This window comes from Laetiporus sulphureus, assembly GCF_001632365.1.
Source record: "Laetiporus sulphureus 93-53 unplaced genomic scaffold LAESUscaffold_2, whole genome shotgun sequence".
Classification (NCBI taxonomy): domain Eukaryota; kingdom Fungi; phylum Basidiomycota; class Agaricomycetes; order Polyporales; family Laetiporaceae; genus Laetiporus; species Laetiporus sulphureus.
This window is the reverse complement of record NW_024468511.1, coordinates 1,431,106-1,458,397: the sequence shown is the minus strand read 5'-3', so window position 1 is coordinate 1,458,397 and position 27,292 is coordinate 1,431,106. Positions and strand designations below refer to the sequence as shown.

At 53.3% G+C, this 27,292-nt stretch overlaps 10 protein-coding genes and 1 non-coding gene across 11 annotated transcripts; 7 read left to right on the top strand and 4 right to left on the bottom strand.

Annotated features, from left to right (window-relative positions):
- Window positions 1-98: 98 nt before the first annotated feature.
- Window positions 99-3,880, bottom strand: LAESUDRAFT_670638 (AAA family ATPase). The gene is made up of 15 exons (XM_040905439.1): window positions 3,812-3,880; window positions 3,653-3,742; window positions 3,571-3,587; window positions 3,314-3,496; window positions 3,186-3,234; window positions 2,883-3,131; window positions 2,550-2,794; window positions 2,364-2,499; window positions 1,865-2,290; window positions 1,286-1,812; window positions 1,142-1,231; window positions 927-1,082; window positions 718-864; window positions 574-660; window positions 99-520 (listed from the first exon to the last, which is right to left on the bottom strand). The coding sequence occupies exons 4-15, from the start codon at window positions 3,476-3,478 to the stop codon at window positions 407-409; spliced, it is 2,391 nt and encodes a 796-aa protein (XP_040769898.1). The 5' UTR covers window positions 3,479-3,496; window positions 3,571-3,587; window positions 3,653-3,742; window positions 3,812-3,880; the 3' UTR covers window positions 99-406.
- A 118-nt stretch (window positions 3,881-3,998) lies between these two features.
- On the top strand, window positions 3,999-6,481 carry LAESUDRAFT_720208 (Gpi16 subunit GPI transamidase component). The gene is made up of 7 exons (XM_040907776.1): window positions 3,999-4,245; window positions 4,298-4,481; window positions 4,536-4,927; window positions 4,983-5,141; window positions 5,204-5,254; window positions 5,306-5,509; window positions 5,586-6,481. The coding sequence occupies exons 1-7, from the start codon at window positions 4,047-4,049 to the stop codon at window positions 6,017-6,019; spliced, it is 1,623 nt and encodes a 540-aa protein (XP_040769897.1). The 5' UTR covers window positions 3,999-4,046; the 3' UTR covers window positions 6,020-6,481.
- Window positions 6,482-7,823: 1,342 nt separating this feature from the next.
- LAESUDRAFT_734032 (uncharacterized protein) lies at window positions 7,824-8,260 on the top strand (the record flags this gene model as incomplete). The annotated part of the gene is made up of 4 exons (XM_040910475.1): window positions 7,824-7,840; window positions 7,895-7,922; window positions 7,995-8,099; window positions 8,168-8,260. 4 exons carry the CDS (start codon window positions 7,824-7,826, stop codon window positions 8,258-8,260), a joined length of 243 nt encoding a protein of 80 aa, XP_040769896.1.
- A 1,344-nt stretch (window positions 8,261-9,604) lies between these two features.
- LAESUDRAFT_754736 (uncharacterized protein) lies at window positions 9,605-10,078 on the bottom strand (the record flags this gene model as incomplete). The annotated part of the gene is made up of 4 exons (XM_040911930.1): window positions 9,605-9,630; window positions 9,689-9,697; window positions 9,759-9,948; window positions 10,007-10,078. 4 exons carry the CDS (start codon window positions 10,076-10,078, stop codon window positions 9,605-9,607), a joined length of 297 nt encoding a protein of 98 aa, XP_040769895.1.
- Window positions 10,079-10,497: 419 nt separating this feature from the next.
- On the top strand, window positions 10,498-10,601 carry LAESUDRAFT_t5. Its single transcript has one exon. It is a non-coding gene; the product is annotated as a tRNA-Asn (tRNA).
- An 859-nt stretch (window positions 10,602-11,460) lies between these two features.
- Window positions 11,461-13,745, top strand: LAESUDRAFT_691488 (MFS general substrate transporter). The gene is made up of 6 exons (XM_040906092.1): window positions 11,461-12,227; window positions 12,290-12,453; window positions 12,515-12,603; window positions 12,660-12,887; window positions 12,949-13,315; window positions 13,365-13,745. Exons 1-6 carry the CDS (start codon window positions 11,913-11,915, stop codon window positions 13,522-13,524), a joined length of 1,323 nt encoding a protein of 440 aa, XP_040769894.1. The 5' UTR covers window positions 11,461-11,912; the 3' UTR covers window positions 13,525-13,745.
- A 251-nt stretch (window positions 13,746-13,996) lies between these two features.
- On the top strand, window positions 13,997-15,079 carry LAESUDRAFT_641878 (coproporphyrinogen III oxidase; the record flags this gene model as incomplete). The annotated part of the gene is made up of 1 exon (XM_040903699.1): window positions 13,997-15,079. The coding sequence occupies one exon, from the start codon at window positions 13,997-13,999 to the stop codon at window positions 15,077-15,079; it is 1,083 nt and encodes a 360-aa protein (XP_040769893.1).
- Window positions 15,080-15,350: 271 nt separating this feature from the next.
- LAESUDRAFT_754734 (glycosyltransferase family 2 protein) lies at window positions 15,351-19,175 on the bottom strand (the record flags this gene model as incomplete). Its single annotated transcript, XM_040911929.1, has 19 exons — window positions 15,351-15,409; window positions 15,462-15,538; window positions 15,594-15,616; window positions 15,667-15,697; window positions 15,756-16,046; window positions 16,105-16,118; window positions 16,183-16,266; window positions 16,314-16,472; window positions 16,532-16,744; window positions 16,801-16,980; window positions 17,036-17,128; window positions 17,180-17,233; window positions 17,292-17,415; window positions 17,464-17,515; window positions 17,571-17,873; window positions 17,927-17,981; window positions 18,032-18,452; window positions 18,504-19,108; window positions 19,158-19,175. The coding sequence occupies 19 exons, from the start codon at window positions 19,173-19,175 to the stop codon at window positions 15,351-15,353; spliced, it is 2,856 nt and encodes a 951-aa protein (XP_040769892.1).
- A 514-nt stretch (window positions 19,176-19,689) lies between these two features.
- LAESUDRAFT_172238 (uncharacterized protein) lies at window positions 19,690-20,979 on the top strand. Its single transcript, XM_040901438.1, has 4 exons — window positions 19,690-19,905; window positions 19,990-20,341; window positions 20,406-20,843; window positions 20,898-20,979. The coding sequence occupies exons 2-3, from the start codon at window positions 20,112-20,114 to the stop codon at window positions 20,809-20,811; spliced, it is 636 nt and encodes a 211-aa protein (XP_040769891.1). The 5' UTR covers window positions 19,690-19,905; window positions 19,990-20,111; the 3' UTR covers window positions 20,812-20,843; window positions 20,898-20,979.
- Window positions 20,980-21,236: 257 nt separating this feature from the next.
- LAESUDRAFT_734027 (amino acid transporter) lies at window positions 21,237-24,343 on the bottom strand (the record flags this gene model as incomplete). Its single annotated transcript, XM_040910474.1, has 19 exons — window positions 21,237-21,398; window positions 21,455-21,543; window positions 21,602-21,633; window positions 21,691-21,743; window positions 21,796-21,916; window positions 21,973-22,049; window positions 22,104-22,231; window positions 22,343-22,529; window positions 22,584-22,719; window positions 22,770-22,807; window positions 22,943-23,084; window positions 23,137-23,179; window positions 23,234-23,421; window positions 23,738-23,798; window positions 23,857-23,878; window positions 23,935-24,016; window positions 24,070-24,176; window positions 24,230-24,267; window positions 24,331-24,343. 19 exons carry the CDS (start codon window positions 24,341-24,343, stop codon window positions 21,237-21,239), a joined length of 1,719 nt encoding a protein of 572 aa, XP_040769890.1.
- An 828-nt stretch (window positions 24,344-25,171) lies between these two features.
- On the top strand, window positions 25,172-26,842 carry LAESUDRAFT_754731 (uncharacterized protein; the record flags this gene model as incomplete). The annotated part of the gene is made up of 6 exons (XM_040911928.1): window positions 25,172-25,343; window positions 25,395-25,536; window positions 25,595-25,838; window positions 25,890-26,289; window positions 26,344-26,411; window positions 26,477-26,842. The coding sequence occupies 6 exons, from the start codon at window positions 25,172-25,174 to the stop codon at window positions 26,840-26,842; spliced, it is 1,392 nt and encodes a 463-aa protein (XP_040769889.1).
- Between the last annotated feature and the right edge of the window lie 450 nt (window positions 26,843-27,292).

Genomic DNA, 27,292 nt, shown 5'->3' with positions numbered 1-27,292 from the left:
GGCTACACACTGGCAGCCTCAATGTCACACGGGTCGTCCCACAGCGAGTCAGTCACATGACAATGTGAGAAGCATAGGTTACTACGAGAACTTGCACGCCAGCTTTCAATAATTCATGCTCGCGCGCGCTGATCTCATCGCCGCAGCCAAGGCAGGTCTTTTCGATCCAGCGAGTCACACATATTGAGCCTTTGTTTAATTATTCATAGATTCCGTCCATCACCACCCTGCTACCTCCTTGCTGGGCTTCTCACTGCTGCACTCGGCCTCTTCAGCCAGAATCTTTCCTTGGATGCTACATACGGATTTGCGGGCCCTTTCGGCAGCGCGGAGAAAGACGGGCGGGCGGCGTGGAAGTACTCATATTTGTTGCGTCTGGATCATTGCTTACACCCGCAAAGACATCCTATGCTTCTGTCGCGCCGTTTTGGTCTCTCCACGTTTCGTACCTCGCCACTACTTCTGGTGTAATTTGCTTCTTCATCGCACGAGCGGCCGACACAAACGCATCGTACAGCACCTGAGGAGAAAGGGAAGTGAGTCGCTACACCTCGGACTGCACATATGCCGTACATGTGGGGCATTGATGTCTCTCTTCATCTCCAGCAGCGCCGCTTCCTGGCACAGCGCGGCCATCTCAGCGCCAGAATAGCCTTCAGTCTGGGATGGAAGTGACTGTTAGTCCCACGTCGGAGGAGCTCCAGGGCACATCCATACCATCTTAGCAATCTCGGCAAAGTCAATGCCAGGCTCGATGCTCATCTTGCGCGTGCGGATATGCAAAATGTCTTCTCGGCCTTGTTGGTCAGGCGGACCGACATAGAGGATGCGGTCCAGGCGGCCAGGACGCATGAGGGCCGAATCCTATGGAAAGTGACATCAGCATATGTTCGAGCGACCGACCCGCAGGAAAAGTGAATGCATACTATCGCTTCTGGTCTGTTGGTTGCCGCAACGATTGTCACACCCACGAGCTCCTGCACACCGTCCATCTCGTTGAGGAGGCTGGTCAAGACACCCTCATGGACTCCGCCTGAACTGTCCGAGGATGAGCGTGATGTCGCCAATGCGTCAATCTCGTCCTAGAATATAGACAAGTCTCAGCGCCAGCCGTGATGACAGTCTAGACACAAATACTCACGAAGAAGACGATGGATGGCGCAGCAGCACGGGCCTTGCTGAAGATCTCGCGAACCGCTCGCTCAGACTCGCCTACGTACTTGTTCAACAGCTATCACGAATTGTGTGTCAGTGGCTGGACCCACTATAGTTTTATACGGATTACCTCGGGCCCCTTCACAGCCAGGAAGTTCACGCCACTCTCCGTCGCACATGCGCGTACAAGCAGCGTCTTGCTACACCCCGGCGGACCGTACAGGAGCACGCCCTTGGGCGCACGCACCCCAAGTCGCTCGAACGCCTCAGGATGGAGAAGTGGCCACTCGACGCACTCGCGCAGCTTCTGGATCGTCGTCGCCTGTCCACCGATGTCGGACCAGTGCACGGGCGCCGTGTCGAGGAAAAGCGAGCGCAGCGCAGATGGCCGTACTGTTGGCAGGGAGGTAAGGAGGTCCGATAGGATTAGCTGTGGCGCAGCGCTAACGACGGATGGGTCGGATGAAGGAGGTTGGGCTGCGAGCCAGCGCTTGATGGCGATAGTGCCTGCTTCGCGCACGACGGCGCTCAGGTCCGCGCCGACGTACCCGTGGGCGCGGGCAGCGACAGAGCGGAGATCGGTCTGCGATATCGAGTGGGGCGTCTTTGCAAGAAGCACATTGAGTATCGAGAAGCGGGCCTCGGCATCGGGTATGCCTGCATAGACACAATCAGGTGAGATTGTCCTCAACAGCACAATTTGCTATACCTATTTCGATCTCCCTGTCAAATCGACCGGGACGCCGCAATGCAGGATCAATGGCGTTCGGCCGGTTGGTAGTGGCGACGACCACGACGCGCTCGTCCGTGCTCTTTGCGCCGTCTCCCATGCCGTCCATGATGGTAAGCAGCTGCGCGACGACGCGCTTCTCGACCTCTCCGCCGGGCCCGTCATCCCGACGCGGACAAAGCGCGTCGACCTCGTCGAGCACGACGATACACGGGCTACGCGCGCGCGCCTCAGCGAAGACGTCGCGCAATTTAGACTCCGTTTCGCCGTGGTACGCGGAGGAGAGCTCGGGCCCGTTGACGACGAGTACGGAGGAGTGCGTGGAGGCCGCGATGGCGCGTGCGAGATGCGTCTTGCCGGTCCCGGGTGGCCCATGCAGAAGGATGCCACGTGGAGGTTTGAGACCTGAGTGGTTCAAGGAAAGTCACGGGATGACGAGTCGTGAGCCAACGTCGCAATGCAATGACGAGTTACGTACCAAAGTGGCGAAACAGCTCGGGACGAGTGAGCGGAATCTCGATAAGGTCGCGGATTTGCGCAATCTGCTTGTCCAATCCTCCGACGGCGGCGTATGCATCTGTTCCAGTGGCACTTTCCACGCCGTGCGTGGCCAGCTGGGCTGCCATTCAGTAGCACAAATGAAACGTACGAATATGTAACTGACCTTATTGGCCGAGCCTTCCGGCCCCGTCTCGGACGAATGCCGATCCAAATATACTTCCGTCTCCCAGTCCACGATCCACAGCTTCGAAGCGTCCAAGGACATCGACCGCAGGCTTCCTGCCAATTCATCCTCTTCCCCCGCACTCGCCCCACGGCCCGGGGACACGGAGGACACGCAGAACCGCCGGGTGTTACCTTCATAGACGATGTCTACCGTCTGCGTGGGCGTCAGATACCTCAAATCCACTGTAGCGAGAAGAGAAGTTGATCAGCACATTGACTGACGGGGCCCGCCGAGACTTCTTGCGAGATCACGGAGGATTAGAAAACGAACCAAGTGCTTCTCGGATCAAAAGGGCCAGCCAGTCGCGACGCTTCGTGTTGCTGGGCTGAGCCTGCTTCGCAGATGGAGCTTTCGCCCGTCGGCTTCCTTGTTCTCGCACATGAACGGCCTGAGCGGCCTGGGCCGATCGTACGGGCGGCAAATGCGACGGGAGCTTCCTACTGTTCAGTGGGATGACCTTGACCTTTGACCCTTCTGGTACATGGGCGGTCAGAAGCAGGGAAGACGACGCTAGCACGGCTGCATGACGACGATAAGACGTCGTCACCTGGTGTATACACGCATGTTACTTACAGTCCTGTGATATCTCATATGAGGGCCATGCAATGCCTACTGCGAAGGTCTGTGAATGCAGGATGGCTTTGGTTAGCGTGTCGAATGGTGATCAGCTGCACATAAAGGAACCCGAACATCTGCCTCACCTTGTGGTCTGACGCAACGCTTTCAATTGCGAGGACATCGCCGGCACAGACTTTCGCAGCTTTCAGCAGGTCGGCATTCAACACCACGCGCCGTGCTGCGCGAGACGATGACCCAGACACATCGTGCACGGCGGCCGTGAACTCTCGCGCTGCGAGAAGGCTCATAAGAAACAAGTGATGGTGCTGTACGCATGACCGTTGTTCTCACGTCAGTGTGTGGTCCAGGTGCTGATGCATCCATGAAATGTTGCACGCACACGCTTCTGCTAAGGTTCTGGGGTGGAGGTTGCGTTAACGTCGCTAAGCTAACGCGACATTTCAAATAGTCAAGTTACTCACATGTCTTTGGGCTATCCTGATGTATGCCCAGCACAGATTGGTCCGTGAAAATCAGACAGAAGAATATTTGTCTGCCCAAACGGGTTGTGGCTGGAGATTGAAGATGACGGAGAACTCAGCGCTGCGCGATATTTGGTTCAAGCGAACGAAAAGGCATACCTTGGTCCTACCGGTCCACTAGCCTTGAAATACCTTAAAATGATATAGCTGATGCAGTGGACTAGTGAGCAAACGGTGCAAGCTGCGGGCTCAAACAGGCGCTCAATTCTAAAATGGCAACTGCGACGCTGACTAAGCTAAAGCGCGCCTGTGGCTCTTCATGTCGTGGCCACAACTCCAAGTTTCCGTCTGACTTCAGCTTATTCTGTGCGGTTCATGCAGGCAGGGCTGCACGATGCGGGCCAGATGGCTTGGTAACCTTTTTCTGGTTTTGAGTTTGCTTCCCTCCGAGGTACTATCAGCAGAACAATTCCAAGAGCAATTGACTCTGCGACCACTCCGTGATGGCAAGCTGGCCGCCCATTTCTTGTTCACGACCCTCTTAGGAGACGCTACTCCCAGAGAACCGGACAGTCTTTCGACTGACGACGAGTGTGAGTCAAATGCTGCCCTTCAATCCGTCACGAGCGATGAACTTCGCGGTAGCACAGCACTATACCCTGTTTCCTCTCGCTCTTGGTCAGATACTGCGCGAATATGCTGTGACTGAGCTTCACCTCACTTTGAATGCGGGAAACTGGGGCTATGACCGATGGGGTTACCCCGAAGAACCCGGAGTCAGTACCGGAGCAGAGCTGTGGGCATGGATGGGAGACGGCGCGGCCATGAGGTGAGCGGCTTCTCTGCAAATGTTACGTGCCGATTAGCATCTGACAGAATTCAGCGTTGATCAAAGATGGCAGGGCCTGCGAAATGCATTGGCTGGTCTATTCTGCGCTTCTCTGGGTTCGCTAGATGAGCAGCGCACCACCTCGCCTGTCATTACTTTCCAACCGGAGGGCTCGCTACCTAATTGGACATATCCTCACCAGCTTCGCCATGCAACCCTGCCTTCAGAGCACGTCTGCACTGAGAACTTGACGCCGTTTCTCAAGCTTCTGCCTTGCAAGTCGCTCTCAGGCATCGCGGCATTGTTGAATCCACACCGGCTGTTCGATGCGGACTGGCATGGCCTTGGTGTTCATGTCTTGTATCGTCAAGATGCGGGCGTAGAGGTCCGGCTAACATTCCAGGCTATTTTGGATCCTGTCCGTCTGTCTTACGACAGGCGTCGTGGTCAGTGGTGGACTTCATCTCATCTCTGTAAACGTTCGAGCGACTCCTTTCGCAGATTGGTCCTTCCGGTCTGTATTTGATCGTGCCATCGACCAAGCATGTCCGGTTGCGAGATCAAGTCTTGTACGAGTGAAGCTACCGGTGGAACAGTCCTATACAATAGTTCCCGTGCCGACCTCGATGGACGATGAGTTTGCTACATTTGACATCCGAGGTCAGCAATCCGTCTTGGAGTCTTTCTCCTCTTGTGAATGCTCATCGATCCATTTGCCATAGGGCCTCTCGATGTCAGCATGCAATGGCCTGAAGAGACATCTTTTCAATATCGTTAGTTTCATACATGCAGCCCGTGAATCCCCGGCTAATGGATGCTCGTAGCTTTGTCCCGGGACACCCCGTCACTATTACCTTTGTCCATCCGTCGTACCTTAAAAGCATCTACACAGTACGAAGCCCAACTCTCCCTCGTGGTCAAAAACAATCTTCCCACCGAAGTCAAGACAAGCTACCTCGAGGCCATGCCTTGGCTTCTGCAATTCTACCTGCACACCTTGCATGTGGAGTGCGACGGCGTCTCGCGCGGTACGTGCTCCGGGGATGCCGCTTCCTTTGTCAATCTCGTGGATCTCTAACATCTCGCCCTGTCCGGATCTTATAGACGATCTTGCAGCGATTGTCTCGTACATAGCTCCCGTCCCGCACTCCCGACCTTCTCTGATGCAAGTCGTGCTGACGCTGCCGCCCAAGAGCACGCTGCAGCTCACGATGGACGTGTCGAAGCCGTTCCTGCGCTACACGGAGCATCCGCCAGACGCGCAGCGCGGCTGGGACCTTCCTCCGGCCGTGTTTGTACCATTCTCCTTTGGGAACAAGTCCAGCGGAGCCCTGGACAGCAGCTTGGCCGTTCCCAAGCGTTCGACGCGGATTTACACGCCCATCCTCCTGGTCGACCTCGCCACCCCAGATTTCAGCATGCCGTACAATGTCATCATGATGAGCTGTACTCTTGTGGCACTCATATTCGGGATGGTGTTCAACCTGCTGACCAGGAAGCTCGTGGTGGTACATGTGGGCGAGGAGCCTCGGAAATGATTTGCATCCTGCTGGCGAAGCATGTGCATAGCAGCAGCTCACCTATTTACTTTCGCCATGCTTTCTCTCGATCGAAGTGGTGGATAACATCTAGTGGTAGGATCCGATGCTCTCCCCCATTCAAACGCGGATCATGCACGGCAGGCGCTGCAAGGCAGCTGACCATCGGAGGTAGAACGTGGGTTAAGTTTTTATACATCGACCTGGCGCTCCGATTTGACTAAGTCAGGCACTGGAGCTACCATGACAAGTCAGACCCTCTACTACGGTACGCCTCGAATACGAAGTGCTCTTCCTTTCCTTTCTCTCGGAGGTAAGGAATCCTCTGCCCCGGCCCTTACGAGAGCCGATCCTACTTTCCATGGTCCTTCAACACCAGCGCGCATGCAATTGATAGCCTCCTGTGCTGTATCGACTCGCATTGGCATGGCCATGCGACATATTTGAGTCGGTCTTTGCAAGCTACAGGCAGCATCGTTTCTGTGTATCTGGAAGAGAAAACTGTTCAGTCAGGGTAAGTGCGTATGCAAGTATCTCCATGCGCGGCGCGGCGCGTATATGCACCGGCCGTCGCGGCGACTAAGGGGGGAGGCCTGAATGTTTAAGGCGACGTCCCAAACCTTCCCGTGAGCTTGCTCCGATACGCGGCCATCATATCGCCCAGACCAGGAGCCGAACCCGACGCTCAGAGATCGATGCGTGCTGAACTCCAGATTTGTACATGTCCAGCGGGCATCGATGTCGGACGTTCCCTTGATGCTCACATGCTTATCGAACACACACGGGTACCTCATCGTCCCGCCGCCGACTGTGGGTTAAGATATGTACGGAGCCGCGAGCGAACGTGTGAGCCTCAGGCGTAGTCCGCGCCCGGGGCCACTCGCTCGCTCTGCAATCTGACGAAGCTCGCGTCATAGCACCAGCGCACCCTAGGACTCCGGAAAATCTCAGATAGCGACCTCGAATTGCCGACCATCGAAGCAGAAAATTTGGGTGATCGAGCGGATGGGCGATGAGCCGCGAATAAATGATGTGTGCGTTCAGGCACAGTGCGGTTGTTGACAACACCACGATCCGTGTGAGCCACAAGGACCTTCACACACTCTCAAGAGGGAGGTGCCAGCATGAGGCTCGCGATATAATTTCCCGAAATGTGATGGACAAGGACGGGCGCGGCGATGCGCATGAGTCAAGTCTTTGAGCTGGTGCTAGGGGTCGTCGTATTCATAGTCACCTCGAAGTGGAGTCATCCGAAGCTGTTTTGGCTTCGCCAGCTGCACGCAATGTGCCGCAATCGTGTACCAGGAGGTGACATCCCAGACATGTCGAGCCATACGCGTTATCCGACGAATGTGCTATCTGGAGAAGCCACTGCCAGTAGTAGTAATGCCGCGTCTCCGCGTATTCAGATGGGGGAAAGAAGAAGAACCGTCCACAGCTGCAACAGCGGGCGATAGAGGAACAGAAGGTTCTATCGCATGATGGCGTGCTGCAGAATTCTTGGACGTGGTTCTCATAATCTCATTGACGGTAACGGATTGCGGACATGGGGACGGAGGGACGGAGGAATCTCACGAGCCGAGCGTACCGCTAGATCAGCGTGCTTGAATCATACCCCGCTCGTGTGGTTTCTGATCATGCTGCCACTGAGCAAATTAGCCCAGCGCTTCTTGGAAGGCCAATATAAGACGAGGAAGCCAGCCCATTACTATCCCCCCTTCCCACCTCGCCACTCCCGTGCGACCGCGACGAACATCTTCCTCTCCCTTAGTCCGTCCCATCTCCGCACAAGTATACCCGCACAATGTGTCGACGAATCGCGTACGTCTACCCACGTCCTTATGCTCATGCTCCGCCGCTGAACTGTCTGCACAGAGAGGGAACGCGGTGGTCGAAGTGTGGGGTAATGGCCTCCTCTCCCTCGTAAACGTTCACGCCACAGGTCAGCTGATCAGCGGTGCTCCTGTCCTTACAGCATTTCCAGCGTCATCTCGTCGTTGCCATCATGGACTGCAACTCGAGCCAGTGTGAGCGGAGCATCTTGCACCCCAAGGGTTGCCGAGATCCTGCATGCATCAAAGTAAATTCCGCATCGCATCGCCTTCCGCGCCAGTTCTCATCGGGTTCCCCCCTTCTCCCGTCATCCAGAACTTCGGACCTGACGTCCAAAAAGACATCGACGTCGTCAAGGACGAATGCTTCCAATGTCGAGCAAAGGCCGCACGCACTCTGCAGACCTGACGTTTCTTTCCCTCCCCTGGATCTCGCATGGACCTGAGCTGTTCGCATGTCATTAGCAACCTGGAAGTTGACCTCTATTATTGCACCATTGTATCATTAGTCGCAATGCAAACAGCTTCGGCCCATCGTTTGTGCCGTGCCCACGGCATCCCCGAGGTTAGACGTCATCACGGTCAACTCCTTTCCGGGAAGATAGCATCGGCACTTGTGCCGAATAACGACACACGCATAACCCCGAGGATAGACAATGACGCATATGTCGGGAATGCCGTGATTTAGTGCGTGTGGCTCACCGCACGCGTGATAGCTTGCCATCCGCATATTACCTGTCACGTCCGATGAGCACGGTCTCTGCGATATAACACCAGGTCAATCAATGTAAATCGACGCAACGTTGAAACGTTGACCGGTCGACCGGACACGGGGCAGGCGCCATGCTATACCACTTGGCTCTGAAACGTCTGTGAGCTGATGTAGTAGATGAATAATCGGCTGCACTGGGTCTGTACGCACGCCTTGTGGCGCTCTTAATGGGCCTTCAACGACATTTACACGACAACGCCAGTTTCATTTCCTGCTTTGGCTAATGAATCGCGTCTAGATTCAATCTCACGCAGAGTCAGTAGCGTGAAACAAGGGAACAATGCTCTTCCTTGCAGCCCAAGGTGCACCGACTGGGCTAACAGAGCTAGGGATCAATAGCTCGCTGCTGCCAGTATGCCCTCTTCGTACAACGAGACGGGGTGCCGACGGCCCCTTGTCCCTATCGTTTGAGAATGTGCTGATGCATCACACATACAGGGAGTCATGACTGACAAGTATGGTTTCATAGGAAACTCACTGTGAGAAGTCCTTGTGTTGCGCGGCAATCCCAAACGAAAAATTGCGAGATGGTGACAGCGGAGAAGATCTGAAGCAAGATCGGGTCGGAATGGCGACAAGTATAGAAATCAGGTACTTACAGCGTTTCAAGCTCGCCCTTTTCACGTCAAGATAGGCAAAGAGCTTGTTGTACGTCATGGCGTATCTCAAGCACGAGAAGGCACAGATACTATCACACGAGAAGTGGACGATCCCAATGCGAACGCCGGCTGGTTCAATTAAGCGCGATGATTGGACGCTGCTCGTGAGCGGCATTCACAACGCCAATGAGGGAGAACGCTCTCCTCAGATAAGCTGCAACACGATAGGCACGGCATGCCGTCGCTGATAGAGCGGGGGACGAGCACCTTGAGCAGACGAACCAATGCACGACGTGAAGATTGCAGAGTTCATTGCGATAATATAGACAAGGTTCGGCGTGCCAGCTACAGCCATCTAAACGTCTCGACCGCCATCCAACGATCAGTGAGCGTGCTTCTTCTGATGCTCTGCAACAATCGATCATGAAAAAAGTGAACGAACACAGAGAATGCATTGCGTGCTTACTTAGGTGCACTGCACAAGTAACAAGCGCGTTCAGTCATTCGCACGGTGTCTATACACGTATCGCACGCACTCTGATAGTCGATGGTGTACCCAAATGCCATGCCTCCAAGGATGATCCAGAGAATCGGTGCCGCAGACGCGTTCTTGCCGTTGAAATAACGCTGCTTGACGCCGCCGAAGGCAGACACGGGCGCGGGGCCCTTGGGCAGCTTGGAGTAGAAGTTGACGAGCGGGCCCAATCCTGCGCCAGAGCCGGACGACTGTCGCGTATTGCCTGAGCACACAACGTCCATTCGTTGATCGGAAACCATTCCTCACCAGGATACTGGGCGTCGCGACTTTGGGCGGAACCAGGTTACTCAAGTATCGGCGGGCGAGAGAGGGATGCATGTCGGCGACGAGGAGACGGGAGTGGAGTGTGAGCCTTGCAGAACGTCGTCGTGCACGTCTGCGGCGAGAAGCACACCTTTGTTTGTTCGGAACAAATAGACATCCGCCTCTACCCGATTTTGACATTTGACCCAAGTTCGCTTATAACAACTTGTATCAGCAGGCTACCTACCAGCTATCTCACTCATTCATGCTCGGAGTTTCATGGTAAGCTTCGCGCACTGCCGGCGTCCACCAGCCGGTAGTTCTGGTGTAGAAAGTTTATGTTGAAAGCGAGTACACTTTTCCTTTCAGTCAATCGTCAATCTAACGTTTCTTTTTGCCGAGTATATATGCTGCGCGTCCGTAGCACGTCTGAAGCAACTCGGAGTCCTTCAGAATTTGACAATATATATATTAAGCTCTAAAAGTTCATTACTTGCCCCATGGCTGAGTTGGTCACAGCGTCCGACTGTTAATGCAGAGCCTCAAGACTCTACCGCATGACATCGGAAGGTCGTGAGTTCGAGCCTCACTGGGGCAGCTTTTTTTCTTCGTATCATCGACTGCACAATTCTCTGAGACGCCGCCTCTCGGAGATGTTTTATACACATCGATACTCTCCTAAAGAGCATAAAACGATCGTTTTGCACATGATGCCCTCGGAACAGGTCAAAGTGTGTTCCATCTAGATCTACTACTAGGTCAACATAGAAAATGTCATTCGAAGCGGCAGTCTCAGTAGCAACGATGCTCATAATCCGAGGTGATCTTCACTCCAACACAACTTGCAGGTGTGTTCATGCATGTACTATCACACCCAGATCTAGCAATTGCTATGTGCAGATTGTAATATATCGCCTTCGCGCCTGAGGAGACCATGGAGCGCGAGCACACGTCAAACGAGAATCATAGCTCCATTATTTTCTAATTGTGTAGTCGCCTCCGTGTAGTGGCCACCGCTGATGACTCAGCGCGGCAAGTTGGGAAGATAATTGATCAGTCGCGATCCTACCTCCATTTCTGTTCTTCTCCCGATCAACTGCGCGCGCGGCATCACGTCTTACCAAGTCGCCGGCGGACAAATAGCCTTCCCTAGCAGGACAAAGCTATCCGTAAGGTCGACATTCGCCATCATTTACCAGCGTTACTATACAGCGCCGGGTGGAACAAACACAATGCGATGTCTGGCAGGTTTGTACCAGTGTTATAAGCTTGTGTAGGCCTAGTCTCCTCTAAGTCTCCTCGCTTTGCTCACGCCGATGCTGGCTGTTAGGTGCATTCGCTAGCATGCAATGCTGCGTGCTTGCATCGCCACCTAGGCCAGGTGAGCATAATCCACACCCCTATCAAGGATGCCCATCAATCATATCCGTCCGACCGGACATTTGACAGGTGTATCAGCGCCGTATTGGCGTCAACGCCGCTCTTGCATGTCAAAATCGACACCTTATTTTCCTTTGGGGGCGAAACGCGCATGCTTGTCTCTAAGCGATCGCAACGAGGCTCTCCGAGCCGCACAGCCGTCGGGAGGACCTGTACGGCATGTTATCCCACGTCGCAACGTCGCGCGCACCGACAGAGGCGGGCCCGACATGTTCGCATCCACGTCGTTGTGGGCATAAGGCTTAACCGAATGCTGGGAGCCCGAGTCACGGACGGGCCCGAGTGTCCGGGTCCCAAGAAGGCACTCTCCATAGCCGTGTGGTGAGCCATCCAGAGTCCCGCTGCGGGCGGCCTTGCTGTCAACGCGAGACAACAATTATAAGGTGGGCCCTGTCAGCATGAAACTTCCCTTCCACCCCAGCCCTGCCGACTCCTCTGCTATCCGCCACCTCGTTTGGGTCCTGTCCCCATGGCTGATGCAGAGAAACCACGGCAGAGCCTCGCGACGTCCTACACTCACGAGACAGTTGACGATTCTTATGCACCTTCGTCTCCTCGCACTTTGGTGCCGCATGATGATCGTGCAGAAGACGAATTTCCGGACGGCGGGATTCAGGCGTGGCTCACAGTACTGGGGGCATTCCTATCGCTGTATTGCTCCTTCGGCCAGCTGAACGCGTTTGGCACGTTCCAATCGTGGTACGCAGAGCATCAATTGCAAGCATACCCGGCTTTCACCATCTCTTGGATTGGTTCCTTGCAATTATGGGTGTTCTTCTTTTCGGTAAGCGGTGCCTCTCTGAGAATTCGTAACGGGATTGGATTTAATCGTGGAAATTGTCGCAGGGTGGCTTCATTGGTCGAATAACCGATGAGCGTGGTCCCCGGTTTCTCATGATACCAGGCACACTCGTCCTCATCTTCAGTATGATGATTACGAGCATTTGTACCTCCTATTATGAGTACGTCCTGTGCCAAGGAATTCTAACCGGGTTAGGAATTGGAATGGTGTACGTGTGGAAATCACTCCGCGTCTGGCAGACATCAACCTGACAATAGACATCTCCGCAGCTTCTACCCGTCCCTCTCTGCCATCGCAACGCATTTCAAGAGGTACAGAGCGACCGCGATTGGCATAGCCATGACAGGCTCTGGAATAGGTACGCTGCACTATCTGACGCGTCCCGAGTGATTTACGGACGAGGCTGTCTCCCAGGCGGCGTGATATATCCGATCATGTACCGCCGGCTATTCTCCTTGGTCGGTTTTGGCTGGGCAGTGCGAATATCCGCATTCATCTGTCTGGCGCTCAGCACCGTAGCGCTGGTCACAGTGAGGAGCCGCCTCCCTCCCGGGCCACGGAAGCGAGCCTGGTTTGACATTGAATCGTTCCGAGATGTCCGATTCACCATCGTTGCTGTCGGAAGCATCTTCATATCGTTTGGTAGGTGCACTCTCTCTGATCGGACGCCTTGGCGGGATTTGCGCTGATGATGTGTCTAAAGGATTGTTCATGCCGAACTTCTACATCGTCGACTACTCCATCTCTCATTCTGTTCCGACCACTACGGCCTTTTACGTGTTGGCGATCTTGAACGCCGGGAGCGTTCCTGGGCGCCTGCTCCCTTCGCTGTTGTCCGACACTGTCGGGCGATTCAACATCATCGTGCCTTGCGTGTTCCTATCAGGATTGCTCACGCTGGCACTGTGGACGTCGTGCAAGGACCTAGCCTCGATTGTCGTATACGCAGCCCTCTTTGGTTTCTTCTCCGGTGGATTCAACGCCCTCATCATCTCTTGTGTGGCGCAAATATCTGAAATACAGTCGGTTGGGACACGCGTCGGAATGCTATACACAATTATCTCTTTTCCGTGAGTTTGTGAGTCATCCAAGCGCCACGAGTCACTGACGTCGCCGCAGATCATTAGGAGGTGGTCCCGCCGCTGGAGCACTCGTGAAGCACGCGCACGGCTCCTACACTGGCCTGATCGTCCTAAGCGGCGCGACGGTTCTCACGGGATCTCTCTTCATGCTATTGGCAAGGCTCAAAATAGACCGCAGATTAAGTGCTCGTGTTTGACTTCGTTCGCCTTGGATTATGATGACGTTTTTGCAATGATGTATCGTTATTCCCTTCTCGTCTCATGCATTACTTCACGCAAGTACAGCTATCATTACGACTTCATACCTTTTATTGACTGCGACGATCATAGCTCACGGTGTGCCCGAGTAGTATATATGTAAAGTAGTTTAGATCTACATGTAAGGCATAGTGTTAGAATGACTACAAAGAACCTCGCCCAGATAATTGACACATGTCTTCATTTGTGACGCTGTTGCGCTTCAACCGTAAGGCGGGTCGCCCGACGCGACGCGTATAACGCAGGTCAGGTGACCGTGAAGTTGATGCTGCCTCGATCCGCGGTGGCACGATTCGCTTCCGCCGCCTCGCCGCGCCTCGAAAACAATTCGACCCATCCAGCTCGCAAATCGAGGCCATCCAACTCGACATTTATCCGCGCAACACTGAAAATCTCTCCGCATCACCAGCCATGGCGTCGACCTCCACCACACCGATGAGACAGCGAGTCGAGGAGTACATCTCAAAATTGCAGGACGAGATAGTGACCGCGCTCGAGAAAGTCGACCCGAATGCGCCTCCATTCAAGCGAGACTCCTGGGTGCGCGCGCAAGGAGGCCGCGGTCTCTCCTGCGTCTTCGCCGTCCCCCACCCCACCGTGTCCGAGGCGGCCGCCGCACTGCAGAACACCGTGCTCGAAAAAGGCGGCGTGAACATCTCCATCGTGCACGGCACCCTCCCGCCCGCCGCCGTGAAGCAGATGCGCGCGGACCACGGCTCGATGGAGGGCCTCACCGGCAACCTCCCCTTTTTCGCCGCGGGCATCAGCCTCGTCATCCATCCCCGCAACCCGCACTCGCCCACCGTGCACGCCAACTATCGATACTTCGAGATCACCGAGCCCTCCGCGGAGAGCCCCGAGGAGGAGCACGCACAAGGCAAGGTCGTCGCCTGGTGGTTCGGCGGCGGCTCTGACCTCACCCCGTCCTATTTGTACGAGGAGGACGCCCTGCACTGGCACAAGACGCTCAAGGATGCCTGTGCGTCGCACGGCACGGTGGTGTACCCGACGTTCAAGAAGTGGTGCGACGAGTATTTCTTCATCAAGCACCGCGGTGAGGCGCGCGGTATTGGCGGCATGTTCTTTGACGACGTCTGCGACGAGCCGCACAAGCGCTTCCTCGCCGAGGGCTCTGATGCTGATAGTCAGCGCCCCCGTACACCGGACGACATATTTGCGATGATCAAGAGCCTCGGCGATGCGTTTGTCCCCTCGTTCGTCCCCATCCTCGAACGCCGCATGAAGACCCCATACGACGACCGGCAGAGGCGATGGCAGCTCCTGCGGCGGGGACGTTACGTCGAGTTCAATCTGGTATATGATAGGGGGACGCTTTTCGGGATGCTCACTCCTGGCGCACGGATCGAGAGCGTCCTCATGAGTTTGCCGGAGACGGCGAGATGGGAGTACATGAGCGATCTGGGAACTGATGGAGACGCCAGCGAGGAAGGAAAGCTCGTCGAGGTGCTCAAAACCCCGCGAGAGTGGGTATGATTGCAGCGGACAACGGATGGAAGAAACACGGGTGGAGTTGCATATTCGTATCGCAGGTCCGATGCAGTCACATCATGTACAATACAGCCAGTATCAAATCAAACCCACTCGCTCTCCACTCTGATGCCATCGTTCAGCTCCTGGTGTCAACTCGGTGCAGCGCACTGCTGGTAAGTACAAGGGTATCGGTAGCAACAGTCATATCAGGTCATACATATCATCATGCGCAAGAGAGTGCTGCGCATCCAAGAACGGGTATGCTTGATACAGATCATTCACCCGCGAAGAGACGGACGAGCATGTATACTGCTGATCCAACAAAGCGGATGACTGACGAGCGGTTAGACCAACAAGGTGGGCCAAGAACAAGTAGTATACTCACATGCCAGTACGGCAACGGAGTACAGGATGAAGGCCATGTAGCCAAGCACCTTCGTCGAAGATTCGTCATTCAAAGCTCTAGGAAAGGAGTCTAGTGAGATGGCTATTCTTTCGCCAGCGGGCATACACATACACTATGATCGCCGCAAGGAGGCCCTGCAGAGAAACGCACGTCAGCCCCTAACTCGCCTATATCTCAGAACTACCCACGTTGGAGAGGGTCCACGCAAGTAGCACCTGCAGTTCATCAGTCAATGTCAATAACACCTCAGCCACGAGATATCAGACGACATACGCTGCGCGAACAAGGCATGTCAGCAACAAGCCAGCTTGACAAAACCAAGACATGACGCACTTCGTTCGGAAACTGCGGTAGTAATCCTCTTGCTCCGTTTGTGGATCGGGCTTGGGGTCTTCCCTCGGCGGCTTCGTCGACAGCATGTGAATGGCATCTTCATATGCAGCGTTGATGTCCGTCTCTGCAGTCGGTACTTCGACCTCTACCTCGTTCGAGTTCTTGCTCGTCTTTATTACACCCAGATCAGTGGAGACCTTGTTGTCACCCTTGGTGCCCCAGGAGACATCGCTGTCGTAAGGGCATGATATCAGCAGAAATTCCTTGTGAGTGCCAAAACGGTACGGACTGTACATTCGCGAACTAAGTGGGGAAGGTACAATGTCAGACATTGCTTCTCGACACCGTGATATTTTAAGAGACGTACAGCATAGACGTTCAATACCGCGATGTATGACGGCGCCATCAACAGGTATTGGATGAAGGAAGTGATCATATGCCATGGCTCAAACTGGGCGCATCATCAGCGGGATCAAGGGCAAGAGAACATAAACGCACGTGTAAGAGCGACGCAAGGACATACAGCCCGTACGTCGACATCAACGAGACCACGATGTCTATGAAGATAGAGCTGCTGAACAAGACGGAAAGGTCAAGTGAGCCCTTCTCCTTCGCAAGAGCCTTCACTTCTTCGTAAACGAGGAAGAAGGCGGCCACCTATGTCGAGGAAAAGGGCCATCAGTATCAATACGTGAGGCTCATGCCATGCGAGTTACCGTCATGTAGACCGTGATGAGCGCGAAACCGACAAAAGCAAGCGTGTAACCCCATTTCGACCCTTGAGGTCGGTTACCAAGAGACAGGAGGTAGCACATGATAAGTAGACCGAGATAGAAGTAGTTGAGGACCATGTTGACGTATTTGATCGGATTGCCAAAGTACGTCTCCAATGAGCTGGTCAGAATCACGAAGAAGATATAAAAGTTGCCCTGTAGCAGGACCTCATGAATGGCGATCTCAAGTCGGAGTCGGATTTCACACTCACAAGAGCAAACCAAGAGAAGAACAAGTTGAACGTCTGGTAGATGAACTCGACGTGGATCCAGAACTTTCGGAGCAGCGTATGCGACGAGCGGTAGATATAGTAGAACTTGACGGTACCATGTATAGCTGCGAAGAACGATCCGTTCAGCCAGCGGCGGCGCTGTGAGATCAACTCTGGGACCTATGGACAGCCGATCAGCGGCTATGCGTCAGAAGGATCTAATGGAGGCACGGACCTGGTCTGGGACATCCGTGACTGCGTACGCGGACTTTACATAGTGCAAGATCCATGAGCCGCCCCGTTTCGAGACAAGCTCCCAGCAGAGAATCTGAACAAAAGTCAGCCATGGCTCAACAGAGACAACAGAATGTACGCTCACTCGATCTTCGGCCAGATACATATTGGCCGTGAAGATATCGGCGCCCGCGCCGTGCTACGAGGAAGCCTTTATCAGGATGTGACACCGAAAGGTATGATGACGCATCTCTTACCATCTTCTCTCCAAGGAAGTACTTCTGTAAAGGGCCTTGGCCCATAGCGTCGTTCTGCAAAGCTATGTAGCGATAGGCACTGAAGGCACCTGGAAGTACAGTGATGTAGCCGAAAATAGATTCACTGTCCAGAGGTCAGCTATGGGTAGCTGTCGAGCATAACGGGACCTACAGAGGCTTGTCCAGAATATTGGACATCTTGTACTCAAAGTTCTGTGCAGCAACTACACACATCACGGTCACACTTGCGTAATCTATCGCCATCACGGCGGTACTTACCAAGAGGGTTGAGCATATTCCGGCCGTATTTGCCCTTCAGTGCGACGATCTCCCCACACGCGCCGCCGACATTTGAGTTTATATCGAACGCCTTCCACAGGTGGTAGATGGATGTGGGCCCAGGCATCGTCCCGACATCAAGCAGCACGCATACATTGGGTTCCAGGATCGGCCCAAAGGCATTGAAGAACCACCGGTGAGAGTTAATCTTCTTTTGATTCTTCTCCTTGAGGCAGAAGATGATCTGCACGGGAACGAAACCCTTCTCGGCACCTTCAATCTTCATGGAGGGCGTCACGGAGACTGTAGTGCACAATCATAAGCAAAACAGCGTGGCGATCGGACGGAACACGCACTCTGCGTGGTGTATTCGTAGATATGGGCGGCAACAGGCTTGCCGTTGACAATGTTCTACTGCCTGTGAGGACAGAGAAACGGAGTAGCAGTAGGGTTTCACGCACCTTGGCAACACCCTCCTGGTAAGCACCCATTGCAGCAATCACACTCAACGTCCTCGAGTTGATCTTCTGCCGCCCATCCGAAACAATGCACACCACAACCTTCTTCCAACCATCCTTGCCCCACGTCTTACTCCGATCGCGCTTGCACAAATGAACGACATTCTTCATGACACCGTGCATGGTCCGGCAGAATAGCTCTTCGTCCTCGTTGTACATCGTCATGACGATGAACAACTCGGTGCGCCGCGGCGGGTCGTAGTGCAGTTGCCGGAGAGTGAAGCCCGAATCCTTGAAGTCATTGGGATCACATGTGGCCGCAGAGTATCGCATGTGTGTGAATTCACGTTCATTCCGTTGCGCACACATGTCCAGCAGCTTCGTCGGCACCGCCGAGTCCAGCACGAAGTTGCCCTGGAACAGCCTGCAGTATGGTGAGGAATAGCAGCGCGACAAAGCGCAAGCTCGCACTCACTCTACCTTCTTGATGGTCTTGTAGCGCCGGGGGACACGCTGTGGGATGCGACCATATCTGATGTTGGTCTCGGACCTATCGTCTGCGGCAACAGGCTCATAGTCGCCCGGAATGGGGAGGCTTGACAATTCTGACTTCCTTCGCAACAGTGGATAGTCTCCTGCATCCTCTAGGCCCTCGTCGATATCCTCCTGTGGGTCCATTACGGGGCCAGGGTCATATAAGGTGACAGAGGACGGCTCCATGCGCAGCGGCGGCGGAGTAACCGTGTGCATGCTTCCATAACCAGCGTGGAGATAGTCATTTTGCTGCGAGATGGCGGGCGAGCCAGTGTGTAACGGTGGAGGTGATACCGCGTGCATCGGGTTCGCGAAAGGGTCTTGCACCGAGGGCGCACTGTAGAGGCTGGGATGGGACGGCGCATGCGAGCCTATGAATGGATCTGCATGGATAGGCTGGTACGGCTGGTGTTCATGTTCGAACGGGCTCGACGTGTCCCGCAGCTCGTAAGAACTAGGGGCTTGTTGAATCTCATACGGATTGAGGTTGTGGCTTGGATACGGCGAATAACCGTCGTTGTAGTGGCCGTATTGGGCCTCATCTGCCTGCACATATCATGGAGCATCAAGTATAACTTGCGATTGTGCTGCTTACCTCAGGGTATCGCGACATTGTGTGGTCTCGGGATGTTTGATGCGACTGTATACCTTATGTGGCTGCGGGGTTATGGCTGCGGGGGTACGTCAAAGCTGTGCTAGAGCTGTGAGCCACATGCTGTGCAACGGAGAATGTAAGGCGCACCAGCTGTGCTGTCTCCACAGGAAGTCAGTTGTCCGCAGTACGAGCTTGGTCGTCAAACGCGCGCGCAGTTTGGTCGACGTCGACGTCGTGGGATGCGACCAGCGCCTCGTAAACTGTCTTGATTTGAACGATGTCCGACGATTGTAGGACACGTTCTTGACGGTAAAGCTCTGGTCCGATTGTTGTAGACAATTATTTCATCAATTTCGGCTCTCGTGACAATTGTTGTAGATCTCAGAAAGACGCAATTGGTGTTGCACGCAACGATGCAGGACTAGGGGTCAAGCTCAAGAACGAAGGTAGAGGTTGCCTTTTCAAGCTGGGTCACGAGATCGCGTAGCCTAAGCGCCCGCCTCATACACTCTAGCCTACTATTACCATTGAGGCCGTACAGTGATCACGATTAGTGATTAATGGATTCTCCAAGAATTGGCCGATCAGCTTCACTATATTGAAACTACGGTATGTCTCAGCTAAAGTCAAGGGCGACAATATTCGCTTGGTCCGTGTTGCACAAGAGCGACGACACGTTTGTCACTGTGGTACTTAACGAGGCACTCTTACATTCATCCCGCATGATCTACTAGTTCCGTATGTCACGGTGCGCGCTTTGACTATATACTGTGAGAGTATTACGGTCTTATCATTTCATCGTTGAACGTTGAACCCATCGATGCCCTTCTAGACGTCCATCAGCGGCTATCAAACATGCGGGGAACATGACGTGGCTTCGTCCTCACAACGAATAAATAGCGCTCCTTTGCCCTCCATCTTCTCTTCGTTGACCCATAATAGCTCGTGCAAATCATGGTCCTCCCCTCCTGGTTCAGCAAGCCGGTCCCCAGAGACGATGGTGCTGTCTTTCCGGCAATACCTTTGTACCTCTCTCCATACTATGATCCGGCGCGACAATATCCACGGAACGGTCGCGTGGCGCATACTCCTTCCCCTCTCCGACAGGCAATTGGACCATCGCAGGCTGAGGAGGACTCTGAACAACCAAAACTCGTCATACGCATCCCTCCTCTCAGGTCGCAGTACGTGTGGAATCGTGACGTATCATTTTTCCAACATGGAGAACGGCTCATAGTAAGTTAACAGAATAAAGGATGAAGTACCGAACACATGTTCATTCGCGACCCAGAACAAGCGTCGAAAGTCAGAAAATCCCAATGGTACTGACGCGGCACTGGATGTCACTGCTTGCCGGCTGGTTCGACGGCGACTGGCTGGAAGTTTACCTGAAAGTGATGAAGAGGACCGGGCCTCTGCTGCAAGCTGGCCTTTACATACGGACAGCAAATGCCACTTGTCAGCATCGCTCCTTACCGAGCTGCTGGACGCCACAGCAAACATAGCAAGCATGCCAAATGGGACGTCTTCCGACGGCTGCCAAAAAGCGCGTGCAGATGCAAGTTTTGTGCCACACGTAGGTGGTATTGAACAGTTTTTGGAAGAGGCCACGGCATGGAAGGCAGAAACGGCAGCCATCTTGGCTCATCAGTAACTGAATGGATGGTACCAATATGGAATATTCCAGTTGAGTGGCCTCCTTTTCCAACGAGACCAGACAAGTGCTGAAGTGCATCGTAGTTGTCCCAATGACTTCGGCTCTTCGGTCTTGTTCATGCTATTGTAGTAGTAGCGCGGTTACCAGGGGGATGTGTATGATATGTGCTCGTAGGATTTCGTTTAGGTTCCTGTTCATTTATCTGTGGCGAGAGGCATACATCTAAAACAGATATAGGATTCATGAGCTGACAAAGCTACTCAGCATGATCACTCGCACAGATTGATATTTGCGGCCACCGATGTAAACGCATCACATAAAAGCAAGTAAATGCGCCCAGACAATACAGATTACATGATACATATCAATACCACATATCGTACAAACAAGAAGCCAACGTTCGACCATCCACATCCCCCTTGTCAGATGAACATTCGCACAATCTTCTCCCACCTGTTGCGTGGTGGCAACTCGTCTTCGACCAACTCCGGCACATTCTCCCGGGAGAAAGTCATCTGGTCCAATGTGACCATCTCCGTCTGGTACATCATTTTGTATCCCAGTGTCAGGAGCACGAACAACGGCTACAAGGAACTAGTCAAGACATAGTATGATTATAACTGGAACTGGCGGTGCTGACCAGAGGTATATACGAAGCAAGGAACGTGGCGACTGGAGTCGTAACACGTATATCGTCTGGATCTAGATCGGGCGGCTTAACGTCATCCGCTATGCACGATATTGATCGTCAGCAAATTCTCTAGCTTCTACAATCTACTTGACGTACCGATCCGCCAGTTATTATGCAAGAAGACAGTCCTATATTCGACATTTTGAGCCTGCCTATCGTCTGATCTCATCACAGGCGATGCTTACCAGCCGTTCGTGAAGAGAACAGTCGTGCATACGATGAAGGCATACCATGCGAGCTTTTATAAAACCCTTCAGCGGATAGAATCACAGAGAACAGAAGATTCTCACGTAGGGCTGCCCTTTGTGCCTGTGCTCCTTGATCTTATCAATCTGTTCGATGACTTCACGGGCTTCTTCAGTATCTTGGCCCTTGTTCTTCTTCTCAGCATATGCGGTGCCCTGATGCCATCTGAATGGTTAGGCATGAGCGGAATGCTGCCTATGAAACAGGTTGCGGCTGATTACCTGATATATGTGAAAAGCATTCCGGTCCACGACAGCAAGGAGGAAACACTGGCGGCAGCGGTGAGTTGTTTGAACGCCTGTACGGATTCAGATCAACAGGATTCTTGACATGAATGTGAGCTATCACGCACATAGCTGGCGGTGGTGCCGCCACTCAGAAATGCCAGCGTGCCGACCGCCGTGGCGGTCATAATGCACGTGAATGGGAGGGCCCAAAGCAGCTTCGGCCTGCCCGTTAGGAGCATCTCGACATCACTTCCTACAGACGCAGTAGAGCCGCGAGTATCCGAATCGTCAATGTTGTCCTGCGAAGGCCGGTGTTCGTGGACCTCGACTGACACGCCGTCACCGGACTTGTCTTCATCTTCACCTTCCTCCTCTTCGACAGGATCTCGCCGAGAGGCTGTTGTATCGGGATGTCGCAGCAGGAAAGCGAAGATCGCTGGGGCGTGTTTCTGGCGGGCGAGGAAGAACAGATATCTACTGCTGATGTAGATGTCGGATGAGGCAGCAGAGAACGCGGAGATAACGATCGCTGCATTAATGAGATTACCGAGCTACTCCAGACCATTAATCAAAGACAGATCAGGGACTTGTGATCAGAAACATACCTTCGCCAGCTTAGTACCTTCGAACGCGATCACAAATGGTGAGGAGAATCCGTTGCTGGTATCAGCTGTGAGATCTGTCTGATTCCACGGTACTAGCAGGCCGGCACAGAAAATGCCGCCGACGTAGAACAAGGTGCTGGCAGCAGATCAGGAAGGCGCAGACGCCAAATCACCTTGGGCACTCACATCCTGATCCACACGCGTCGGAGGGCACGAGGAACGTTCTAACGCACATCAGATCCGGCTATACATGTCAGTCAGGAATCAAAGACGTACTCGAGTGGCATCAATGACCTCTCCAGAAGCCTACACCCTACATTTCAATGATTGTATTTAGAGTGTAGACATGGGTCACTTACGATTCCTGGAACCTCGGAACCAAAGAATGAAAACGCCGCTTGCATGAGCACGGCCGTGAAACCAAGGAATCGGCCCTTGGCTCCATGGACGCCCAAGAATGAGTCAGGGAATGGTTGATGCCAGTGTTGGAGACCTAAGAATCTGTAGACACGTTGAGCTCCACAGATACAAGATTTTATATGCAGTGTCATACCCATCCCTTCCAACACCAACATCGCTGAGGAGGCTGAAGAAAACTAGCGATATTATTGAGCCACAGAGCGATGAATGAAAGAGGCAGGCAGACGTACTGATAAGAACAATTGTGCCGACTTTGAATGACGAAAAATAGAATTCGACCTCCCCATAGTACCCAGAGGGCAGTAGGTTGATGCTGGTGGTGATGAAGAGCTGGATTGATGCATGATCAAAAACGACGTCACGCAACACGGCAAAGAGGGGTGACAGGAACAGTAGGAATATAAGTTGGTGGATTTTGCTGGATGAGCAGCAAAGCAGTAGAAGTAAGCCTGCGGTCGGCGGGGCTATGTGGCTCCTGAAAATTCGTGCATGGGTGTGCGAAGAAGGAGCCCGCGACGATGTCCCGAGCTCATCGCGCTGACTTCTGCGGCTTTGCTGTCACCGTTTACTGAGATTAATTCCTGGCATTCAACTTCCGCTTCTACTGCTACACTGTATGCTCCACTGAACATAGAACTCACGAATACAGCAGTCAGAATATTTAACTTGCTATGACTAACATTCTAATGTCAATAGTGATCCCGGGAGATTGTGAATTATGGTTCCCTACTCACGGCAACGTGTGTCCCTTGGACCAATAGCCCATGGCGAGAGCAGCTGCACTGATCTCGGCCGCTGCAATATGAATATGCAGTCAGCTGGAGCCACAGAAGATTCAAAGCAACGAGCCTACGGAGGGTAATAGTCCAGTTATACTGGAAAAAGTCATCAGCGGAAACAATATCATGGTTCTGTTCATGAGCCTTCTCACCCAAGATGCCCAGCCGAGTGAGAATCCAAGAGCAGGATCCACGTAGAGGTCTGCTAAACCAACAACTCCTCCAACGTTCGGGCTGTTGAGCGTCAGTCGATTTATTGACGTGAGTGTAATAAAAGAATCACACACAGGAAGGCTATCATCTCGCCGATAGATACGCAAAGGCAGTATACCACTGTGCCAATGATCGAATATCCGAGCAATGCACCGATGGGTCCGCCTTCATAGAGCGCTTCCTACTCTGCGTTATCTACCCGCACCAATTCTCTATGAGATCTTCACGACTCACGGCTGACCCCAGGAAAAGGCCTGTGCCAATTACACCGCCTACGAGAATGCGAGAAAAGTCAGAAAATAAAATCGGCGCTAGTTATCTCTGATAATATTTACCAATAGATATCATACCGACTAGAAAAGAGGTCAGCTCAGAAACCAGTCCTCTAGGGCAGAAGCACTCACTGTGTTTGCGCGATAGCTGAGGAGGGAGGTCCTCTTTAATGCTCTTCCATTGTGATTGAAATTCTCTGATCCGCTGCGGTAATTGAACGCGCAGTTTCGCGGGAGGCTTGATAGGTTCCGCTATTCGAACGCGCGCTTGATTCTGCAGCGGCCGAACTCGAACTTGACTTTTAGGCACGATGCTGGCTCGATGGCCCGTTGTTGCACCACTGTGTATGGAGGACATCTAGTTCAGGTTCTCTAGTGCTTGTGGGTCTTTCTCGACGCGGATGTCTGACTTTAAGTCTTCGGACAGGATGCCTGAGAGGCGCTGCGCCGCCGCTGATACGATGCTCGTTCAGGTTAGAGTGCCATCACACCTGTCAAGTCCACGCAGCATTGTGGTTTCTTATCGGTTAGTGGTACCCTCGCTCCGCCACGTATACACACAAGAGATGACTCGGGAGAGAAGGCGACCGCCATTTTTCGATGCATGTCGAGTCGTTCGATAACGCCGCCGTACTGACATGGCAACAAATAGGCCAATGAGGACGTCGTTGGCGGTGCAATCTCCTCGTGCCAACACTCAGTGTCATTGTAGATGTCAAAGGTCATATGCCAAGGGACGCTTCTCGGTTCTCAAGGCGCCCAATCAAACTTTCAAAGGCCTTTGGCATGCAGCGCCTTGTACGCTAAGCTCCCGCGGTATACCGCGTTCCACGGAGCACATTTCATAAGTACTAATGCCTCGCTTCCGGTAACACGCTAGTCACTCAGTCATCCGTACTCCGCTATGCTTTATGAACTATGCAATGTATCTTCCTCCCTTCTGAACAACAATCTGACTCAAGCTCTCGAGTGCAATGTTGGAGGGACGCCTACTAACCAGTGTATAATCTGCCCGAACACAGACATTGCTGGAATCGGTGTCAGAGTGGCCTTCTACGCTCAAAGCCTATTTAACAGTGAGTATATCGACGAAGTGGACCACATTCGAGCACTCATGACCTTTGCAGCATTGCTCGTGATTTTCTCCCCCGAAGATGCTGTTGCCAGCGCATGGGCCGGTGCCCTCTTGACGGCAGCGCTCGTAATCGCCGGCTTCGTCCAGAAGAAGATGGACATGATCTCCCTTCATCATGCCACTCTCGTTCTAAAGTATGCACGATTCGCAGAAATATTCTTTCTTGATGTTCATTTACTGCGACAATCGCAGTTACGCCACATTGTCATGCATCAGTTCCTTGGGCATTGCGCCCATTCTGCCATTGTGGCGGCCACACGAAGCTTATGCCAGGGACGTTGTGAGACAGCATGAGGGAGAAAGGGTCCTGATCCACGTCGACCCTGACGAAGTGGGCCGCATTTTGGCAACTCGCTTTCGGTCGGGCCATAAGAAGCGCAGCAAAGTTGATCAGACCAAACAACGTGCCATTCTGTCCCTGGCACTTTTGATTCAGGTACAGTACAAGCCGCTCTGTATATAAAGAAGGTGCTGAGGCTGCGTGTAGGTCGCTCTGCAATGGGCATGGGGAATCCTGATGTTTGTCTCACCAGGTTATTATCAAACAGCCTGTAGCAACGATACTGTACTCTTGTTCTTCTTTGTGCCGCTTCGTGCGGCGAATGTCAACGATCGCCAGTTCTATGTTTGGGTCCTGTGGCTGCTCTTCTGCCTCGGTACGACCCTCTTCCTGACTGTGATCCTTGCATTCTCCGGAAAGAAGAGGGCATACGTCGGCCTGTCGCGGAGGTCGACATTGTCCTCTGCAACCACGGCTGCTACACCCATACATATACAGCTTTACCGAGCTGCAGCTGCCATGATTCCTCCATGGCGTGACCGCTTTCGCCAGCTTGTCTTTTGGGTAAATACGTACGCCTTGGTCCTGTGGATGGCATATATCATCCGTCAGTCGCAATTTTATTTCGTTCGCCTGTCACATGCTGAGGCCTTGTGTACAGTGTCGGAATTTCAAATCAAGGCCAACTGTATCTTCTCGGGGGAGAACGAGTTCGGTGGATTCGGCCAGGTCTGCATCTGCCAAATCATACGATTCTACAATATTTGTACTGATGCTCTCCCCTGCCCCGACAGATCACTGCTGTATTTCTCGCATTTACACCGATCTGGAGCCTGGCCGTCGCCGTATACAAATGGCCTGCGCGAATTCGCAAACAGCGGAAGCTCATCGAAGCTTCACGCGCGGAAGCACAATCGCTGATATCGCGCAGTGATGTTCATGACGAGGACGATGGTCAATTTGACGAGCAATTCGAGATGGTAGCGCTCCCTGCCACGCGCGTGGCCGCCCCCAAGAGACGCAGTCACTCGATGCCTCCCGCTCAATCTGACTCCGAGAGGGTTGGAAGCCTTCGTCGCCGAGAAGTTCGCAGATCGAGCTTAGTAGTCAGTCCGATCGAACTGCAATATTTTCCTGGCTCTCATCCTTCGTTGCTGTGAACAATAGGGTTTGTCTGTATTGAAGTTGTGTATTCTATACGCTCTATAGGGTTATGGTCGCATCTATTGTATTACTCAAGCATTGGGCATCTCCATCTATAATTATTGGCGGCATGAAGCTGAAGGTCGCTTCGCATGATCCTCCAAGGTGATTGACAATTATCGTCCATGGCGGTCGCGACATTAGATAATAACAGTTATGATCCGACTATCATTCATCATTCAGCACTGCCTTCCCAACCCGACGTGAGCGGCGTTCGTTATGGGAGCTGCTGAGGTGTTATCATGTTCACCGAGCGCGCAGAGTCATGGCCGAAAGTTCAGTCAGCAACTCAGCGTTGCGCAAGAAAGAAGGCAGGTGCGCTATCAGCGTTCTCACGTATACTAAGTTTCCTCAACACAGCCTACAGCCTCGCGACGTTGCAGCACAGCAACGGCAACAGGAACGAG

What these genes read in the sequence shown, in the direction of transcription:
- LAESUDRAFT_670638 (XM_040905439.1), bottom strand. Translation starts at nt 3,478, where the DNA reads ATGAGCCTTCTCGCAGCGCGAGAGTTCACGGCCGCCGTGCACGATGTG. An exon ending in TGACAGGGAGATCGAAATAG is followed by an intron (nt 1,813 to 1,864) that starts GTATAGCAAATT and finishes GTGTCTATGCAG; the next exon opens with GCATACCCGATGCCGAGGCC. An exon ending in CCAACAGACCAGAAGCGATA is followed by an intron (nt 865 to 926) that starts GTATGCATTCAC and finishes CACTTTCCATAG; the next exon opens with GATTCGGCCCTCATGCGTCC.
- LAESUDRAFT_720208 (XM_040907776.1), top strand. Translation starts at nt 4,047, where the DNA reads ATGCGGGCCAGATGGCTTGGTAACCTTTTTCTGGTTTTGAGTTTGCTT. An exon ending in GTCTTACGACAGGCGTCGTG is followed by an intron (nt 4,928 to 4,982) that starts GTCAGTGGTGGA and finishes CTCCTTTCGCAG; the next exon opens with ATTGGTCCTTCCGGTCTGTA. An exon ending in GTGCGACGGCGTCTCGCGCG is followed by an intron (nt 5,510 to 5,585) that starts GTACGTGCTCCG and finishes CGGATCTTATAG; the next exon opens with ACGATCTTGCAGCGATTGTC.
- LAESUDRAFT_691488 (XM_040906092.1), top strand. Translation starts at nt 11,913, where the DNA reads ATGGCTGATGCAGAGAAACCACGGCAGAGCCTCGCGACGTCCTACACT. An exon ending in TATGGGTGTTCTTCTTTTCG is followed by an intron (nt 12,228 to 12,289) that starts GTAAGCGGTGCC and finishes AAATTGTCGCAG; the next exon opens with GGTGGCTTCATTGGTCGAAT. An exon ending in TACACAATTATCTCTTTTCC is followed by an intron (nt 13,316 to 13,364) that starts GTGAGTTTGTGA and finishes ACGTCGCCGCAG; the next exon opens with ATCATTAGGAGGTGGTCCCG.
- LAESUDRAFT_172238 (XM_040901438.1), top strand. Translation starts at nt 20,112, where the DNA reads ATGGTCCTCCCCTCCTGGTTCAGCAAGCCGGTCCCCAGAGACGATGGT. An exon ending in ATCCCTCCTCTCAGGTCGCA is followed by an intron (nt 20,342 to 20,405) that starts GTACGTGTGGAA and finishes GTAAGTTAACAG; the next exon opens with AATAAAGGATGAAGTACCGA.